The sequence below is a fragment of the Myotis myotis genome, unplaced genomic scaffold (genome assembly GCF_014108235.1).
Source record: "Myotis myotis isolate mMyoMyo1 unplaced genomic scaffold, mMyoMyo1.p scaffold_m19_p_11, whole genome shotgun sequence".
NCBI lineage: Eukaryota > Metazoa > Chordata > Mammalia > Chiroptera > Vespertilionidae > Myotis > Myotis myotis.
In genome coordinates this window covers 29,514,147-29,534,705 of record NW_023416315.1, presented here as the reverse complement: position 1 = coordinate 29,534,705, position 20,559 = coordinate 29,514,147, and the positions used below count along the sequence as shown (strand labels likewise).

The following is a 20,559-nucleotide window of genomic DNA, read 5'->3' as shown; positions in this document are numbered from 1 at the left end:
TTAAATTATATATTAAAGAGAAGAAAAAAACTCTGTTTCAGTGATTTTTAAAAATTGTTTAAATATATTTTTTATTGATTTCAGAGAGGGAGAGGAAGAGAGAGAAACATCCTATATAATAAAAAGGCAATATGCAAATTGACTGTCATGCCCTCGCACAAGATGGCCACCCTCATGTAGTCACAAGATGGCTGGCAGGGGAGGGAAGTTGTGGGAGATCAGACCAGCAGGGGAGGGTGGTTAGGGGCTACCAGGCCAGCAGGGGAGGGCAGTTGGGGGCGACCAGGCCAGTAGGGGAGGCAGTTGAGAGGGACCAGGCCTGCAGGGGCATCAATCAGGCAGGTTAGAGGGTGATCAGGCTGGCAGGCAGAAGGAGTTAGGGGCAATCAGGCTGGCAGGCAGGCGAGTGGTTGGGAGCCCACAGTCCTGGATTGCGAGAGGGATGTCCGACTGTCACAGGGATCGGGCCTAACCCGATTGGGCCTAAACTGGCAGTTGGACATCCCCCAAGGGGGTAACAGATTGGAGAGGGTACAGGCTGGGCTGAGGGACACCCCTCCCCCCAGTGCATAAATTTCATGCACCGGGTCTCTGGTCAATGATGAGAGAGAATCATTGATTGGCTACCTCTTGCATGCTTTCTACTGGGGATGGAGCCTGCAATCTGGGCATGTGCCCTGACCAGGAATTGAACTATGACTGCCTGGTCCATAGGTAGATGCTCAACCACTGAGCCATGCCGGCTGGGCTGTTACAGTGATTTTTTTCAAGTAATTTTCTAAGTTCTGAAAAAGAGATTTCAACTTGTAAACTGAAAAACATTTAGAAAAATTACATTTAATTAAGATAAGAAGGCAACAAACTTTAAAATATACATAAAATGTAAAATTTCTAATAGATTTCCTTCTCAATAAAAATGTGAACTCCATCAGGGCAGCAACTTTTATTTGTTTACTGCCACATTCCCAGAAATTAGAATTCCTAGAATATAGTAGATACTCAATATCTGATAAAAACCAGAATGCCTATGTAATAGTGTTGTTCTGGGATTTAAATAATATAATGTGTTATATTATCACTTAGTGGAGTACCAAGCAATAAAAATAAGCATTAATTCAATAGTAGTAATACTTAAATAGTATTATCAATATACCAGTCATTTTCTTAAGTTTTGACTCATTTAAGTTTTAGTAAAAATCCTATGAGATGTGTAGTGTTATTAGTTCCCTCAACAATTAAGTAGAATAATAAGGCAAAAAATTAACCTGCCCCAAATCTCAGGTAATAAGTGGCAATATTAGGAGTTGAACTCAGTAACCTGGCTCCAGAATATATGCTTTTTTAATCACTATATTGTTGCTTCTCCAATGGCTCTCATTAATAGGTGATTTTTAATTAATAGTATTACTATTAATACTATTACTAGTATCATCATCTCAGATATAATGAATTTTAAACAGAACTCCATTTGGCTTTTATACACACTACTTTGAGAAAAGTTGATTAGCATATTAAAAGATTTGTAAATTTACAAATTAGTGACAATGAGGGGAGTTTCTATTGTCAGTTTTAGAATTCACTTTATAAACATCTTTGTATTTTCTCTGTCATTATTGTAACTAATTGATAATGTCTAATATCTATAGTAGAATGAACAATCAATGTCCTGATCTGTCATTAGCCAAGCTATTTCAGGTGCCCAGTAAAGGGCTGGTATAAGATAGGTGGTCATTAAATCTTTGCTGAAAAAAATAACTCATGAATGAGCTATGTATGAATGACAAGTTTATAACTGTGGAAATAAGTTTTTAAGTTAAGTGATGATTTCTCCAGGAATCTTCACTTAGTGTATTCTCTTAGTACTTCATAGAGAAGTCTTGCTCATTATGCTATTTTAATATGCTAACATTAAATTCAGCTATAATTATAATTATTTACTAAATGAAAAAGAATAGAATTCCACTTGGTTTGAATTTTTGAGGTGTAAAGTTATTATTCTTTAATGTTTTTCCCTCCCGTGCCCATCTTAACACCCCTAAATCTTCAAAGAAGCCTCCATCTAGCTTGCTTAGAGTTTATCTATTCATTCATTCATTCACTCATTCATTCATTCACTCATTCATTCAATTTTACTCAGTTCCTATACTCTAAAGGCTTTTTTTAATTTAGACTTCCTTACAAAAGTGGGAGGTAAATAAAATCAACAAAATCTTTCTGAGAGACATTAATCCCAAAGTTACATGTGTGCTAAATAGTTACACTTACACACACACACACACACACACACAGGTTACACACCTAGATCTCTTGAAACCAATTTCAATCTTCTCTCTGCTATATAGCCAGCAAGAGTACTAGGTCCTTGCCCTAAAAGAAAAACAGGCATGTTCTCTATCTCAGGGAGAGTCACAAGTCAGACAGGGCTCATAAGTTAATCTTTATCACTGCTTTCCAGTTTCATTTTAATTACTCATTTCCCAGCTTTTTTAATCTCTGGAAAATATTGCCATATCCATCTCAAATGCTCCCAAGGATTCCTGGAAATACTTCTACACATTAGTACCAATGTTAAAAAAGTAGGCTTATGGAGATTCCTAAGAATCTTATTCTTCATCATCAAGTGTGTAACTTCCCTGCTTGATATCTCAATGCATCTATACCTTTAACACCTAGATGATGTCCAGAACCTGTGTTTCAAATGCGTTTTCTATACATTACCTACATATAGAACCTAAGAACACCAAAGGAAATTTAGACTGTGGCTTTAAGGAGGACTGCAGCTGCCAGAGATACGAATAAATTATTTTTAGGAAGAAGACTCCCTCAAATGGGGATCTGTGAGGGAAAACAATGGTAACCTTTCAGTTCATACACATTTTAAGTGTTTTAATGGACAGATGTTTAACAGTAAACATAACATAGCCTCTGTCATTGAGATGAGTTAGACTTAGAGGAAAATGGTTAACTCAGGTGCCATGTTTTTTAATAGAAAGTGATGATGAGAAACTGGAGGTCATAAGCAAGTTAGTGGGAATTGCAACGCATCCCTCACATATATTCTAAATGATGACTTCTCCAAGGGCTGAGAGAAAGTGAGAAATCATGGGACTAAACAAGGGGAATGGCAGATATGAGTAGACTTCACATGAGTGGTCAAATAAGAATACAATCAACGCTATATTAGTATTTTTAAAATAAGGAGTGAGGCATAATATATGGCAAAGAGTTATAAAAATAGGTATATTCTGGTATATAAATGAGAAACACAAATGTAACTGAATGTTTAGTGATCTATTCTTCAATATAGAGCACAATCCTGGTATCATTACAAAATAAAATAACTTCAAATTAATGCATCTGCTTATGTTCTTTTTTAAAACAATAGAAATTATGATGATCTAAATTTAACTCCCTTAGAAGTCAGGGAAAATATAAAAATGAAGTTTAATAGTCATATACGAAGGCTCAATCACAATAAACTATGGGATAAGTGTTTATAACTAATTACATAAAATTATCATCCACCTTGCTTAAATACAGAAAAAGAGGAATAGAAAGTACACTAAACAGTTTACTTATTGACTAAAAGAATAGGAGTTTTGAGGGGATTTTATAGTTTGTTTATTATAACAGTTTTACAGATGAAAACTTTATTTCAGAACTACATTAAATTGTGTTGTAGCCTGAATGTATAATCAATGACTCAGAATAAAATAATAATAAAAGATAGTTAGGTGAATTCTAATTTACAACCCTTATAGAATGTGTGAGGATGCTGGCTATATCAGTCAGGGTCCAATTAGAAGACAGAAACCATGCCTGTAATTTGAATAAGGAAAAAGTGCTTGAGAGGCCGTGAATGTAAACTGGTAATAATGCAAACTGGTACAACCACTATGGTAAATAGTATGGAGATTCCTAAAAAAAATTAAGAATAGAGTTACCATATGACCCAGCACCCCTTCTTTTGGGTATCTACCTGAAATTTTTGAAAAGATTTATTCATAAAGATATATCTACCCCTATGTTCATTGCAGCATTAGTCATGGTGGACAAGACATGGAAACAACCAAAGTATCCTTTGATAGATGATTGGATAAAGAATATGTGGTATATACATACAATGGAATGCTACTAAGCCATAATGAAATATGATATACTGACATTTGCAACAGCATGGATGGATCTTGAGAATATCATGCTAAAGGAAATAAGTCAGAAAAAATAGGAATTATATGATTTCACTCATATATGGGATATAAAACTGAAAGCAACAAATTTTCAGGCAAGACGAACCAACAAACCAAAACTCATAGACACAGATGATAGTATGGTGGTTACTAGAGGGGATTAAATATATGGTAACAGAAGGATATCTGACTTTGGGTGGTAAACACACAAAGCAATGTACAGATAATGTATTATAGAATTGTACACTTGGAACCTACATAATTGTATTAGCTAATGCCACCCCAATAAATTTAATTAAAAGAATAATGATTAACTATTTTAAAAAGTGTTAATTACTAAAAGAAGTAAACAAGTAGTTAAGCGATACAGAGCAGCAACTGCAGAACACGCTACTGCCCATAGAGCTGAGGGGGAGGGAACAGGCAGAGCCTCCCACTCCAAGTCTAATAGTCAGATATCTTTGGAGAGACTGTGACTGCACAGGAACTCTGCTGGTGACCGAGGTACTTCGAGAATGCATAGGCCCCAGAGGGTGAGGGTTACAGGTAGTGCTCTGATCTTGTTCCCTGGAGGACACGGGATCTTATCAGAAGATTTAGGCTAGAGCTTAGCCATGAACCAAATGCTTACCAGGCCCTCCATATACTTATCTGTTGTTAAGACAGGGAAAACAGCACTCTGGAAAATGGAAGCTAAGTTTCTTCTGCTGTTCTGGCTTTTTAGCATCCTCACAGTCCCTTAAATTGGCCAAGTCTAACATCAACTCAACTGGCAAAGAAGAGTTAGGCCCAACTCTGGTAGCACAGAAATAGCAAAGAAGCATTTGGAGAAGAAAGGCAATAAAATTAACAACTTGTCTGCTGCTCCTTCCCCCATCCTTGCTGTGGAAACCAATAATGGTAAATGTGCAAGGTCACACAAGTATGCTTACAGTCATAAATAATTTCTTGGTTCTTTTTTCTAAATATGGTTCCCTATTATATTAGTCTCACTTCAAACTATTTACCAAGAAATCATGCAGGTGATATTACTTAACAACTTAATGTTTTACTGAGACATAAAGTACATAAACTTTAAGTGTACAACTTAATAAACTTTTACAAACATATACACTCATGTGATTACCAACTAAGACAAGTTAAAGTCTATTACCAGCACCTTGGAAGGCTCACTCTTGCTCTTGGAAAGCAGTAATCATTTATATTTTAAATGTTCCTTAAAAAATCTTTACTCGCTATTTTACATGTTTAGTATAATTAATAGAAAGTATAAAGAAAAATAATGCATCCTTTTATAAATGGAAACTATGCATGCAATGTTACTTTTCATTAAAAGTCTATCTAACTTTATCATTCTACATTTCTTTCTTAAGTTGTAAAAGTACTCTGTAGAAATTATTGTGCCCTGTAAAGCAATTTGCCACACCATTAAGTTAATAATAATTAGCAATTTTCTCATTATTTCAAAGAAAAATTAAATAAAATAACACATATAGCCTCCAATACCCCTCTCTCTTTTGCATAAAAATTAAGATGAAAATGAAGTTTTTGAGAATAAATTCTTTTTCACTAATACCAAACTGTCCCCTTAATTAAGGTGAGAAAAGTCTCCATGTATGCAAACAAATAACAACATAACAGATACCTAGAAATAATTTGGGTTATTAAAGAAATAATTTAAATACATGTCAAAACAGAAATTTAAGTCTATTTCTTCAAAACTCATAGCATTTAACATTAACAAATTTGGAATATAGATATATCATTTTATTGTAAATAGTGAGAGTAACACATTAAATAGAAGCAGTCGTTTCTCATATTTTAAAATATTTGGATTTTAGAACTGTTCAAACTTTTCAGTTGAATAAATTTAACCAATTAACCAGTATGAGCTTAGTAATCCAAGAGGCTCAAGAAATTTGATATTAGAAGTTTTTCTTATTCCTATGAATTACTGGGTTTCTAAAAAGCTATTTTAATATTTTTATCATATAGATTTTAAAAATTGACTGTCATTTTGAAGTTTGACACATTCAGCTCCATATTTTATTTTTTTCCTACTAGCTTTCCATCACAAGTCAAAAGTCTTTGAACTTATGATTAGGCTTCATAGCCTGAAGGTAGTGAGTATTTTTCCAGAAGGTTTTCAGATTTTTTTAAATGCCTCCCTCTACTGGACTCAGTTCAATTTTTTCTAATGGGAAGCTTACTTTAAACAGCCTTGATTTCATGTTTTTAATACATTATTTTACTTTATTGCTCTTCACTGAGAGCACTTACTATCAACTTATTATTTAGAAGTTTTATATTTGGTAATATTTTGTTGGTTCTTTGTTTCCTGTATAAAGGACTTTCAAAAATTAAGCAAATTTGCAGATTTCCCAACACATCCGGACACGACAGTGTGATATTAGGAGATTCCTGAAATTAACTAATAGAATGTAAATGCTTTGTACATTACCCATTTGCTGCATAGAAAATGAGGAAGATTGCCAATGGGTTAATTTTAGGGAGAAAAATGACTGTTTTGAAATAAAATACAAAGTTTACTACCCAGACTATATTTTATTCTTAATCACATTCAATTTGGGAGTATCCTCTTGCATTTAAATAAAAGGAAATGATGTCAGGAGCTGACCTATTATTTTCAAAGTCAAAAGTTATCACACACAAAATAAATTACTTTTTCTAGTTTACATGCTCAATTCAAATTATTTTAATGAATTAACACTTTTTATAGTTTCCTGAAATGTATATGTTTAAACTTTTTAGCAAAAGTAATTAATGCTCTATTTAGTTTAGCCGCCTTAAGCGGACGCCTGTGGATGCTGCTCCTATTTCCTTTATCCTCACTTAGGAAGGATATTTGGTCACACATACTCCTACACACACAGCTCAGTTATTCACTCTGATCTCGGGACTCTTCTTTCCATCTCCCATCTATTTTTTTATTATTATTATTCCAGGTCTCTTCCTCTTCCTTCCTTCCTTCCCACCCACTCAACTCAACCACCCACTGAAATCCTGAGTTCTGCCCTTAGGTAGTTTTTCAAAATTAGCCCTTCCCCCCATTTCCCTTCAGAAAGACTTCTGCATGCCTTATTCCTCCTTGGAGACCACTTGCTCATCTCAGCTCTGCAATCATTCTCCAACCTCTACTTACCCCTACAGAGGTTTAGACCGTTTCTTGCACTTCCATTTCCCTTTCCATAACAAAATATTTCTTTGGAGGGGCAGCAAATAATCCCAAAAAGTAAATTCTGAGAACCAGTGCAGCAACAGGGCTTTGAATTAGATGAGTAATTTTGCAAAGCTTTGGTAATACTAAAGTGCACTATGGTGAACGCCTAGCTGATTGTATTTTCATTTGTAATGAGGAAGTACTGCCAAGAGTTTCAATCAAGCTTACATATAACAGCACACATTACCTAGGATTCCATGCAATTACAGAGCTCTTCTGAATGACCCTGGATAATTGGGATGTGAAGTTTGAATCTGAGTGCAAGTGTCTGTAGACTCCAGCAAGCTCACCATAATAAGAACAATGTAAGGCAATATATAAGGTGTCCCAAAAATGTATGCATACATTTTGAATAATTATAAAGGTAGTGTTTATTAAAATGCACTTTAGTTTCAAATTGAGCTATCAGTTGTTAAAGTGTACATACATTTTTTGGGACACCTTGTATAAAAAGTAATGTTATAGCCATCAATTTTTTAAAAGTTTATTGTAATAAATTAAAAAAGTATGAAAAATGCACCTCTAATAATTTCACTTTTTAAAAAGTGACTTCAGATGGTTTCCATTTAATTTGAAAAAATTGAATTATCAATCTTTACATACTGCAAAATAAACAATGTTATTCATTTATTCATTAGTTCAACAAATACTTACTAAACACCAACCATGGGCCAAACACAGTTTAACATAAATTATCAATAGAAGCTTTGATGTGAAACTTACCGTGGGCCATGCGATGGAACCAATAGTAGCCAAGGTCAACTCCTAAGAAGGTTAAATACCAAGTCCATGGAGAATCCCAAGGCAAAATGATGAGCCTGTAGTTCTCCCAGATATAAATGTAACTGGTCAGTTCGATGCTCCTGAAAAACAACCTGGAAAAATAAGATTCACAAGCAATGATTATATTACCTTTTAGATGTGAAATTATGCTAAAACATTTTAGATAATATTAAAAAATTAATATAGTCACGTGTAAAAATATAATCCTTCCCCCTTCTTTGTTGTTTCTGACTACTCACTCCATCATGTCTTTTAAGAAGCTTAATTTTCCTGGTATCAAAATGATTCACATAATGTTTCCTTGTTTCATAGGTATGACTGATTACACTTATTTGCATTCCCAATTTCATGGAACTTGGGATGTCATTCACTTTTTATGTCTCTTAAAATGCTTTTCTTGGAACCCATAAACATGACAAAACTTTGACTTGCTTTCTGTCTTGTCATTTCTAAATCTTAATGAACACAATGAGGGTGCTTTTTAAAGGAAGTTACTGTAAAAGGTAGAAATTATAAATAGCATATTTTAAAAGGTGTCTGCAAATTACCTACTGCCTTAAAATATGTGACTCCCATAATATTTTCCTTTAATTAAAGTTACTGCTGGCTAACAATTCTCTCTTCCTCTCTACTATCTCCTTCCTCTCTCTCTCTCTCTCTCTCTCTCTCTCTCTCTCTCTCTCTCTCACACACACACACACACACACACACACACTTTTAATGGTTTTTATATGTTATTCTTAATATTACAAATTGGATAGTCATAGCATTTCAATATTTCTTGTAATATAAACTACAGCTCGTATGGTATAAGGCAGTGGTCGGCAAACTCATTAGTCAACAGAGACAAAAATCAACAGTACGATTGAAATTTCTTTTGAGGGCCAAATTTTTTAAACTTAAACTATATAGGTAGGTACATTGTTATTAACTTAATTACGGTATTCCTAAGGCTTAGGAAGAGCCACACTCAAGGGACCGAAGAGCTGCATGTGGCTCACAAACCGCAGTTTGCCAACCACGGGTATAAGGGAATAACCTTCTCTTAGAAATAAAGTACATATATGAACCTAGTTAAAATAAACAATTGTTTTTAAAACTCAGACAACAGGCCCTAACCAGTTTGGCTCAGTGGATAGAGCGTCACCTGCGGACTGAAGGGTCCCAGATTCGATTCTGGTCAAGGGCATGTACCTTGGTTGCGGGCACATCCCCAGTAGGGGGTATGCAGGAGGCAGCTGATCGATGTTTCTTTCTCATTGATGTTTCTAACTCTCTATCCCTCTCCCTTCCTCTCTGTAAAAAATCAATAAAATATATATTTTAAAATTAAAAAAAGACAACAGAATATATCTTGCCACCCACTGTACCAAGCTGTAAATTTTAAATTCTTATTTCAAGATCATTCAAAAAGTACACAAAATAAACTTCAATTTTATAAAGTGTGATAACTGTTTTCTTTAAATTACTGTGATCAAATTTAAGATCAGACTCAAGATAATTATTCCTGTATTCTTTTAAAATTTGAGAGAATTTACTTTTCTTTTATATTTGTTATTTATATGTAAAATGAATTGATAATTCTACCTAATAACATTTATTTATAAAACATGAACAAATGATGAAATTCTTAAATATTCTAATTTTAAATTAAAGTTGAAGAAGTAGCTTAAATTAGTATATTGTTAAAATTCACATTTTAATAGTATTTACCTTTATACAGTTACCTTCTTTGAGTTAGCATGTTACTGGCCCTTTTGGAGACCAGGTCTTTAATTTTAATGTACTTTTCATTTAATTATGATATGACTTTAATTATTAGCTAATGTCATTAAATTTCTCATTTTATATGCTTCTATCATTTAATCTGTAAAATAGGTTACTTTACAACAGCAGTGATATAAATAATAGAAATACCAAAATACCTACACTTTTTCCCTAAAACCCAATTTTCAATTAGAGATTATTTCTGGTTTGTAAAATAGCCCTTGTACCCAGAGGGTAAGAAGATGCCTAAGAAAGAGACAGAACACTTCAGGTTGGTAGATGGCAAATTTAATAAACATGAAAACTTACAACCAACTGCAAGACAAGTAAATCTCCGCACCAGCCCACCAGAATCTTTAAAAGGTTTGGTGCCAGATTACTGCAATTAAGCGAGTCATAACCTTTTTGCTGTTGGAGGGTCTTGCCTTCAATTTCTTTAAAAATATACGCAATACCTGTGAGGCACAATGAAGTGATTTCAGTAAAACTAGGTATGTCTGTGTAGAGCAGTGGTTCTCAACCTTCCTAATGCCACGACCCTTTAATACAGTTCCTCATGTTGTGGTGACCCCCAATTTCATTGTTACAAATTGAATATAATTAAAGCATAGTGATTAATCACACAAACAATATGTAATTATATATGTGTTTTCCGATGGTCTTAGGCGACCCCTGTGAAAGGGTCTTTCGACCCCCAAAGGGGTCGCGACCCACAGGTTGAGAACCGCTGGTGTAGAGGCTTTAACTAGGTTCAGTCACTTATTCAATCCAGATGGTCTCAACAACACCTTACTCTCTCAGGGCTACATCCTGAAACAGCTGCTGATATGGGACCAAGAGGCAGAACATATATTCCAAGGATAGGAGATGAGGTAAGAAGCTTTCAATTGTGCAGGTCCAGTTCATGGGCAAGCCAGCATTCCTTTTGATGACCTTCAGCAATTATATGGCTGGAAAGAGCATTCTGGTCCCTGAGTGTGGGTTTTGATCCAAAGGAACTACCTGCCCAGAATTCCTCTCATAACCCGGGCCACATTCTGGATATTTCACAATCCCCTGTCAAAGTGGTCCAAGCCTGCTTACAGGACCCACGTGGGCCTGGCTCCTGGTACAGTCCTTCAGGAGGCTGACCTGTGCAGGTGTGCAAACTCCTAGACATGAATAGACAGTCAAGAGTGTCTATTTTTGGTCATGTAGACAGAGTTGGGACAAGCAATCTGGGATGTCCACACTCATGTGTGTGAGGTCCCTTACAAGACAGGACAGGCCATGGGGCCAGGGGCCCCCACGTTCTTCTGGAAATCTAAGGAATCTAAATGGAAACCTTGTATTCCAATTTGTTATAGTTATTTGTCAAAGTAAGGAGGTGGGGAGTAGAACAAATTTTATTTTAAAACATGTTTTAGACAAGAGCGTCTCAGGTGTCATTACTGATATTTGGACAACATAATTCTTTTTGTAGGGGGTCTGTCCTATGAGAACTGTTACCTGAATTATGAAATCTTAAAATTATTTCCTGTTACCTATTAGTAAAAGGCTAACTATATGAATTTTAATTTGGGGGTAAAAATGGTAACTAACAACAATTTTATATGGTTCAGTCCAATAATTTCTCTAAAACAAGGATTCTAAACCTTGACACTATTGCCATTTAGGCCAGATAATTCTTTGTTGTGAAGGCCTGTCCTGTGAATTGTAGACTGTTTAGCAGCATGCCTGACCTCTGTTTACTAGATACCAGTAGCACAGCCCTCTCCCCAAGTTGTGACAACAAATGTCTCGGGGGTACAGATTTCCCCAGTTGATACCCTAAAAAAAGACTGATCCAGCCGAAACCGGTTTGGCTCAGTGGCTAGAGCGTCAGCCTGCGGACTGAAGGGTCCTGGGTTCGATTCCGGTCAAGGGCATATACCTGGGTTGCGGGCACATCCCCAGTGGGAGATGTGCAGGAGGCGGCTGATCGATGTTTCTCTCTCATCGATGTTTCTAACTCTCTATCTCTCTCCCTTCCTCTCTGTAAAAAATCAATAAAATATATATCTAAAAAAAAAGACTGATCCAGAAAGAAAAATTAAAAATGAGAAAATACAGCAGAAAATTGAAATAACCTACAACTTTTTACATAAGCTTTAGTACACGCTGTCAAAATTGATCCATTCATGGATTCATTCAATAAATTTATATTAAGAGCCTACTGGGTGCCAGGGACAGAACAAGACAGGGAGGACATAAAGGTGAACAGAACAAATATAATCACCAGCCTCATCAATGCCCCATCAGTTCAGAATCTTTGTGTGTGTGTTTTTAAGTTACTGTCTCTTTAGTCAGTTCCGGTCACAAGTGAAATAGATTTTAAGACACAGAGTCTTTATTTAACAAGAGACCCTGCCTGCACGTGAAATACTTTTTATTTCCTGTACAGGTGCCAGATCTTGAGCAGACACCCAATTTATTACTTTGTCAACTTACTTATTAGGGTTGACACAAATCGAGCTGAAATATACCTGGCATCCTACAGTAACGGCTTTATTTTTTTTTCACACTTTAGCACGAAGCCAAACTTTCTTCAAGGTGAAGGGAAAGAGGGGAGAAGCTGTGGGAGTTAAATTCCCTGCTTTCTATCAGCAAGATGAATATGATCTTCTTCCATCAGAAACGGGAAAAAACAGCCATGGACTGCCCACAACTACAAACAATCCAGCAAAGGGATACAGCTGGGAAAGGATTATGAAGCTGGAAAGCTCTTGGTTGCAGGAAATAGCACCTACATTTTCAAAAATGTTCCCACCAGACCTTGAATCATAAACCAAAGTGCCTTCCTCTTTCGTTTTCAAATTCCTTCCTCTTCTGCCAGCCCCAACCCCCAGCATATGACTCTGCACTCTGGAATTCAAACTTCAACTCTGTAAACCCCATCCTGTGGGAAGTGACATATGTAATATGTATGTAAATATGAGCTTACTATATCATGTGGAGATGGAATATTGGGAAGTTCAGGGGCTTTGAATAACTAAAGACTAGATCCCTTTTACTCACTAAATTTGAATGCAAGACCACAAAATGTTCTAAATGTAAGGAGACATTAGAATCCTCTAAGCAATCTATAGAGGTTTCCCTCTCATTGTCCTATTTTCTTCATAAATTCCCCCCAAAGAGCAATTTTCTCTTCTGCCTGAGGTTGGTCTTTTGGAAAATGAGAAGTAGCTAATTCTTTATGTGTTTATATAACATTGTCTCTCAACACTAGAAATGTGTCCTGTCAATATTTAGTTACTATAAAATCTGGTGAGGCACTAAATTGCTCTTCCAGTATGATCCTGGATTTTTTAAAAAGATAAAGGTAATTTTATAATGTTTAGAGTTTTAAATAATTAATTAGAATGAATATTATTTGGCGAAGAGATTACTAATTAAAGCTAATTAGTTATAACAGCCATCTCAGCTTGCATGTAAAATGGAAAGGTAATGTTGGACATGTCATTCCTTCTTTCATTAGGCTTCATAGACAATAAATTTATCTCAATCTCAAATACTTTCATGCTTTAATCATTAATCAAGTAAATTAAATTTGATGCTCTCATTGCAAACTGTTAAAATTTCAAAGCAACTTGCAGCATTATGAATATGTCCCCCATACTCACAGACATCTGACAATTTATACTATTTCACAACTGTCATTAGAGCTGTGTACACTCTCCGGTTTGGCCAGAATATGCAAAGTTGAAAAAAATAAATTTTTATTTCTAATAATATTGTCCCATAAATCAGAAAAAAAGTCAATATTTAAATGAGATTCTTAGGAGCTTCAGGGAATTATAAATAAATATATTTACATTATATAAATATTTGTTTTATGAGAAATTTCATTATTTATTAATTTCAAAATCTCTTAAACCTGGCCCAGGAGCTTGCACTGTTTATCTGTAAAGATGCTGCCACTTTTGCTCCATCTAGTGGAACATTAATACTTGCTCAGTGTTTACAAAATATATATAACCTCTACCTTCTGCAGACAGATAACATTTGTACTACTATAACTTACTATGCAATGGCATTACATTTATGAAACAATTATTTAATTTCATTTCATTTTACTACAACCACAAAATCATAGACTTTTATATACACAATGTGGTAGATTTTGAAGTAAATTTGCTGCACTTTTCATTTTGCAAGAAGTAAATTACTTCAAGTAATTCAATTACTCTATTGAATAAGCACACAAATCCAGGCTAATAAACACCAGGAATTTTACATTCATTAGGAACGATTATTCTAACAGCAATCTCTGAAAGTACACAAGTAACAACAAACTCTATTTATAAGGTTTCTAAGGTAAAAGTTTAGAGGAAATAAGCATTCTCCCTAGCAAATACAATGAACAAACCTGCAAGTTTTTAAATTTTATTTTCTCTACTAGGGGATGTTCTTTTAATAATTTTCTACATTAATAAATATATTACTATCAACATTAAATATTGTTGTTAGTATTACACAAATACATATCTATGATTATAGACAAAGAATAACTATTTATTAAAGTCATCATCCAAATGATAGTACTCATTTGTTAGAAGTCTGATGTTGCCAAAGGCAGTATTATCTCTGATCCTAAAGTCTAGTATAAAAACCCAGTATACAATTTTTCTTTATTCTCCAGTCCCACCCCAAGGAGTCAAAAGTATTTCAAAGAAGTTTAATTTCCTCCTCTTTAAATTTTTTTTTTGAAATTTTCTTGTCAGGAATGGAAAATTCCAGGGCAGTCATGGCAGTAAAACTGTGCATATGTACCGTTGAACATTACCCAGCTAACTCCATACTGAAATTTGGCAGTGACCCATACGTATTAAAAGTGGAGAGTCCCCAACTTACTTGAAAATTTACCTACTTAAATTATCCCTCCAACCTATTGCAATTTGATTTATAATCTGCTGTTTCAACAGAATAAATGAACCCATTAAAAACAAACATACTGTAGATATTTATATCGGGAATAAAATTTCTCTGGGGAGGATGCAATTTATGGAAGCAGAAACATTGGAAGGAAGTAACAAATTGAGGTCCTGGTTTTCTAATGAAGGATTGGAAATTGAGTTCTGCTTAAAGAAGCAGGAAAAAAAAAGGATGTGATTATTTTTCACTCGTTAGCATTTAAGTCAGTAGCAGGATTATTCACAAGTTTTGTATAGATTTAATAAAAATAGATTTTGTAAAAATGTTGCTAGTAAAATGTTAAGTTTAATTTTTTTAAAGCCACATATTCAAATGACTGACAGAAAGGCAGATTATCTGCATGTGATACACTGCGTTTAACTATAATAAGAAAAAATATTTGTCTATAACTTCAAGTCTAGATTCTGATTAGGAGGGTTGCCCATGGATTCCAGAAAAGGAAAACAGATGCAGGCCTGCCCAGAATCCGGTTCTTAGGACAGATGGACTTTTATTACACATGATGGTCTGTTCGAAAGGCTTGTAAATAAGATATAATCTTGTCTATGATTACTATTTTCCCTGATGTAAAGATTTGAAAGGTACAGCATGCCGTTTTCTCTATCAATATGGTATGTATGCTACTAATCTTCAAGATATTTCAAATTTTATGTAACAATAAAATGGAGATCCTCAAATAAACATTGTTTTTCCTCTAAGTCTGCATACAGCATTTCTATTACATGAATGGCAAAGTGGAAAAATATGTTCAGGGTTTCACTTTGATTCCCACAGCTTCTCTAGTCAGAGGCTACATGCCTATTTGGAATTATTATCCAAAGTGTAATTCCTCTCAAATGAATTAACAAATGGTATACTACCATTTTTCTTGCAATCATGTATTTAAAGGACACGGCAAGCCATCGTTGCTCCTGTGGAAAATGAAATTAGTTCCTCGGAGAGGATACAACCAGTGCCGTGTTAATCTAACCTTCAGCTGTTAATGATTTGTGCAAGGATTCCCCTTGATGCTGAGGCTTCAACTGAAATATTGTTTTAAGAGTTTCTGTTAAATCCTCCTCGTCTTTTGCCGAGGGATGGATCGGAGTGGGTCCTGAGGACCAGCCCTCCTCCCTGCTTACATCTGTGTGATTTTAAGAGCAACAAAATAAACAAAAATATCTTAAAATTTTATTTTCAGATCATTTGCTTTGCTGAGATCTTTTAGACAAAAGGCTATGTTAGATAAAAATCCACTGTAAAACTTATAAAACTGAACACATTTCATAATTTAGAACTGCTGTTCACACCTACCAGAACAAAAAAGAATCCATTTGCTGTCCTCATTCAAAATATAACTATAGAAAAATATGCTCCAGATTCAAGTTCACAACCTTTTACCTTTCTTTCAAAGGGCATCAGAGCTTGTGTTAGCTTAAGGAGTGTTATGAAGAGAGGAATGTGAAGGAAAAGAATTGCATATCTCTCTCTCTCTCTCTCTCTCTCTCTCTCTCTCTCTCTCTCTCTCTCTCTCTCTCTCATTCTCCTCATCTTCCTTATAGTTTGGGGATTTTTTTTAGCAAAAATATATTTCTGGTTCTTGCATATCCTGTTATAACTTTGTACTATCTTAAAGGCACACTGCTGAGCAGAATTATAGTACTGAGGATGCAATTCATATTTCCAGTAGTTGCAATGTTATGATAAGAGAAAAATCAAATTTCACTTTAACCAAAGTCAAACTTGAAAAAGTAAAAGAAATGTTGAAGAATACATTCAACTTGATGTCTCCCAGAGTGTTTAATAAATCCATTTCAACTCAACAGAATATGTGATCCATAATTGCACCTGCAAGGTATTTCTCAGTTACCAATTTATTTTCCGATTTCCACAAACTAAACACTTAACTTTCTCAGAATAAACTACAGTAACCAAATGGGTATTTTTTAATAACCAAATGTACATATCCTTAGAGTATGCTGGGTGATTTTCTTGTTCAATTCTATTCAAGGGAGCGATGAAATAGAGGATATTACTAATATGTATAATTGTAAATTCTTATTTAGGGTATTCTTAGAATTAACTGAAAATAACCTGAGATATAGCCTCAGTTTGTGAAACAATGTGCAACCATGAAAGAAATTTGACTTTCAGGTTTACTTCCTCTCTAGACAATATTATGCAATTGTATGAAATGATCTCACCTTTTCTCACATATCTTTAAGTTTTTGTTTTATTTTATTTTTTAAAAATCCACCTTGGTTTCCCACTGGGCGGTTCATGGAAACATTCCTAAGTAATGAACACTGGTCAGAAGTAAAGCTCTTAAAACAGTAAAAGCAGCAATGGGTGGGAAGTAGGAATGAGAACATTCATCAACAACACAAAGCTAATGCTTCTAAGGGAATCTTCCCTCATCCTCTGCCTCTTGAGTAATCCTCATGGGTTTCTCCTCTACACACACTATAATTTACTCTTTCTAAAAAGTAGTAGGTGTGGGGGTCCAGAATGAGTCACCCAAGTGTTCCCCTGTGGTATGTAGATTGTTTGGAGCTAAAGTCAGCTTTAGCTGCAAGCTCAAGAGAAAGTTCTCTCCCTCGCCCCTGGTATACCTAGAAGAATTGGAATTAGATGTCTTGCCCATAAGAAATTATCAGATAACTATTTTTGATCTACCTATAGAATAGGATAAACTGCTATTTGTTAAGGTTCTGCTCTTCTTTTTATCTCCCAGTGACCCTTTGAAGCCCCCAAGGCACCTCACCTTGCGGAAGAGTATGATCCTTCAAGAAAAGTCTATGCCTAGACTTCAGAAATGAATCAGAGTTCACCACTTTCTAAGCAGAGGGAAACATGTGTGACCTCTGGGCAATGGCAAGAAATAGAGTATGGAAGGAACAAACACTGCAAAAGGGCAGAAGGCATTAAGGGACCAGAAGCAAACATGGGTAGGCCCAGACCTCCACGGATCAGGGAAGGGATTCATACATTATCCTCAGGCAAAATGGAACCTGTAAAGAGTTTTCACCAGATTCATATTATGGAAATGTTTAGCTACAAATGGCCCATAGACAGGGTACCACATAGGAGACCACTGTAGTGATCCAGTTTTATGGGATTTTGACTAGGGAGTGTCTGCACATCAGATTTCTATAGTAAGTCAAATGAATCACATTCTTTGGACACAAAATTAAAGGGACACCAATTAGCTCAGTAATCAAAGTAAATAATATTTAGAGCTGTCTTTTGTAATGAATGAAAAGAAAAATCCATAATGAACAAAATATCAACATTTTATATAATGACAGCAACTGAATTCTTTGGAGACATATGTGTAAATAAATTCATTTTCCATCATATTTGAGAATTTCGGTTGATTCCTTCAGTGTTGCTAACCAACTAATTCACCTTGGAAGCTGAGACAGAACACCAGCTGATATCGATGTTAGTGCATCATCCAAACGACCTGGGGGCTTCCCTTTGCTGATCCAGCTGACAACTAGTTCAAGCAGCATCAAGGAAATGAAAAATGGAGTTGCCTGGAAAGAAAATTGTAGAAAAGAGATGCTATTGTGCTCAGTCTAATATTCTCTCACATTTCCTCATTAGTCATTCCAGAAGTGGCGATCCAGAGTGACATTTTATAGAAAGAGAAGGTACACACCTTCCCTAGAGGATCATTTTCTCCTAACAAATGAATTTGATTATTTCAGACGTATACTAAACAGGTGCTCCATTCTATCAACTACTTTGGAAATAAAATATAAACAGATGCAACCATGATAATTGCACCAAGAACATAAGAGTAAGAGGGACATGTTACAAATTAGATCTAAAAAACACATTTTAAAATAAGTGCAAAAATCACAAGTCTATTGTACATATAACTAAGCTAGACTCACTTTAAAAAGTAGTCCTTAAAAATGTACACACTTCTAGCTTTGCATATCAGTATTACAGAAATGACAAAGTTAAAACTGTAGGAACAAAGAATATTCTGAGTATTTCAAAGAATAAGGTCATTTTAAGTGTTTGAAATATCACTCAAGTTTTATTTGTTCAGCTTTATTTTTATTTTATATAATAGATATTTTTTAGGATCCACTACCAATGACCAAATATTGGACTAGGTTTGGTGTTACAATATAAAAAAATAATGATGTTTAATGCATAACCCATGACACAGACAGGTGGTGAAGGCTTGGGGCAGCAGCCGGGGCCAGGATAGAAGAGGTCAATGGGGGAAAAGGAGGACATATGTAATACCTTCAACAATAAAGGGTTTTTTTTTTAATATTGATTTTCAAAGACATAAGTATCACTTTTTTTTTCTTAAAAAAATCAGAAGGTAAGAGTAATATCAAATCTTGAAAAAAAGTTATGTGTTTCACTCATTTGGAAGCTGACCATGAATTTTACAATTTTCAAAAAATAAACTACCAAGAACATTTTCTCTGATGTCATTTTTTTCTCTTCTATTTCTGGTCTGAACTAGTAAGTGTTATAGGAACTTTGACAGGGTGGGGAACCTCAGTATTCAAGTTCTAATTCTGGATATTTCCATTGCCAATCATAGCCAGGAACCAAAAGTGAAAAGTGCCTCTAAACACTTCAGAGTTTCAAATAAAACTTGATTCAAGTTCATAGTTAGGAAGTCAGAGTTGGACTCAGTCAGCTGTGTATCCATTCTGCAGAACTACTCCACCAAATTAAAGAGGAAACAGTTTCTTGGGAGGTAGTAGACAAGTTTACCCTTGGAAAACAAAATTGTTACAAAGTTTACTGATATCAGCTTCAGTCAGCTAAATTTGTAATGTCACTGTGTCCAGGATAACTTTAAAAGCTTCTGTTGTATTCTGGAGTGACATATCAGGGAAAGGGAGTTTAATAGAAGATGGTGATGGATGTTATATGGAAATTCAGTTCAAACAGAAATTCTACTTTTGCTCCATGTCTTTATGAAATGGAATTCATTTTATTAGAATTTCATAATTTAAAGAGTGAAAGTAAACCAAACCTCAAGATGTGTTTGACTTCTTAAGAAAAAGCAAGAGCAGCCTCTTCCAAGAGAGTCTCACCTGTTTTACATAATCAGGCACCTCTTCCAGGGTTTGGAATGACGTTTCATTGGGCTTCATCACGTAAAACATCATGCGGATTCCCTGGGAAAGGGAAACATCCCCTTGGGCTTCTGGGTTCTTCATCTCTGCCCTGGTCTGCTTCCCAGCTGGAGAATATTTGTGATTCCGTGGTTTAAGCCAGTTGCTGGACAGAGAGGACAAGACGTGCTTCACAGAACAAGCCCTTTGTCAAAGCACGGCTGGAAACAAAACTCCGCAGAGACACGCACACAGCAGATCCTGTGCAGAGACAGGAAAATACTGGGATCAAGAACCAGTTCAAAGTTCAGTGGGCGCTGTCCCAGGAACCTGGCTTGTGGGGGAGGAAGAGGGTAAGCCTGCCCAAATCAAAGATAAACAGTGGAGTTTGGCTCTAGGTGAACTGATTAAAACAAGATAAGCAAAAGAAAAGCAGATACCTCCTTGGAAAGTGGAAATTCACTCTGAAAAAGTGGGCAGAAACTGAAGACTCAAATCCCATGAAGAAAATTCATTTTTTTCTCCCTTTTGAAATTCCCAGGGGGTT

General features: G+C 35.2%; 1 protein-coding gene across 1 annotated transcript in view; it reads right to left on the bottom strand.

Annotated features, from left to right (window-relative positions):
• The window catches only part of AGMO (alkylglycerol monooxygenase), a 159,922-nt gene extending 139,645 nt beyond the window's left edge, over window positions 1-20,277 (bottom strand). The window contains exons 1-3 of the mRNA XM_036328985.1: window positions 19,992-20,277; window positions 18,322-18,452; window positions 8,155-8,306 (exon numbers count right to left, since the gene is read on the bottom strand). Coding sequence (XP_036184878.1) covers window positions 8,155-8,306; window positions 18,322-18,452; window positions 19,992-20,117 — 409 coding nt within the window. The 5' untranslated portion in view covers window positions 20,118-20,277. The remainder of the gene's footprint in view (window positions 1-8,154; window positions 8,307-18,321; window positions 18,453-19,991) is intronic.
• Window positions 20,278-20,559: the final 282 nt, after the last annotated feature.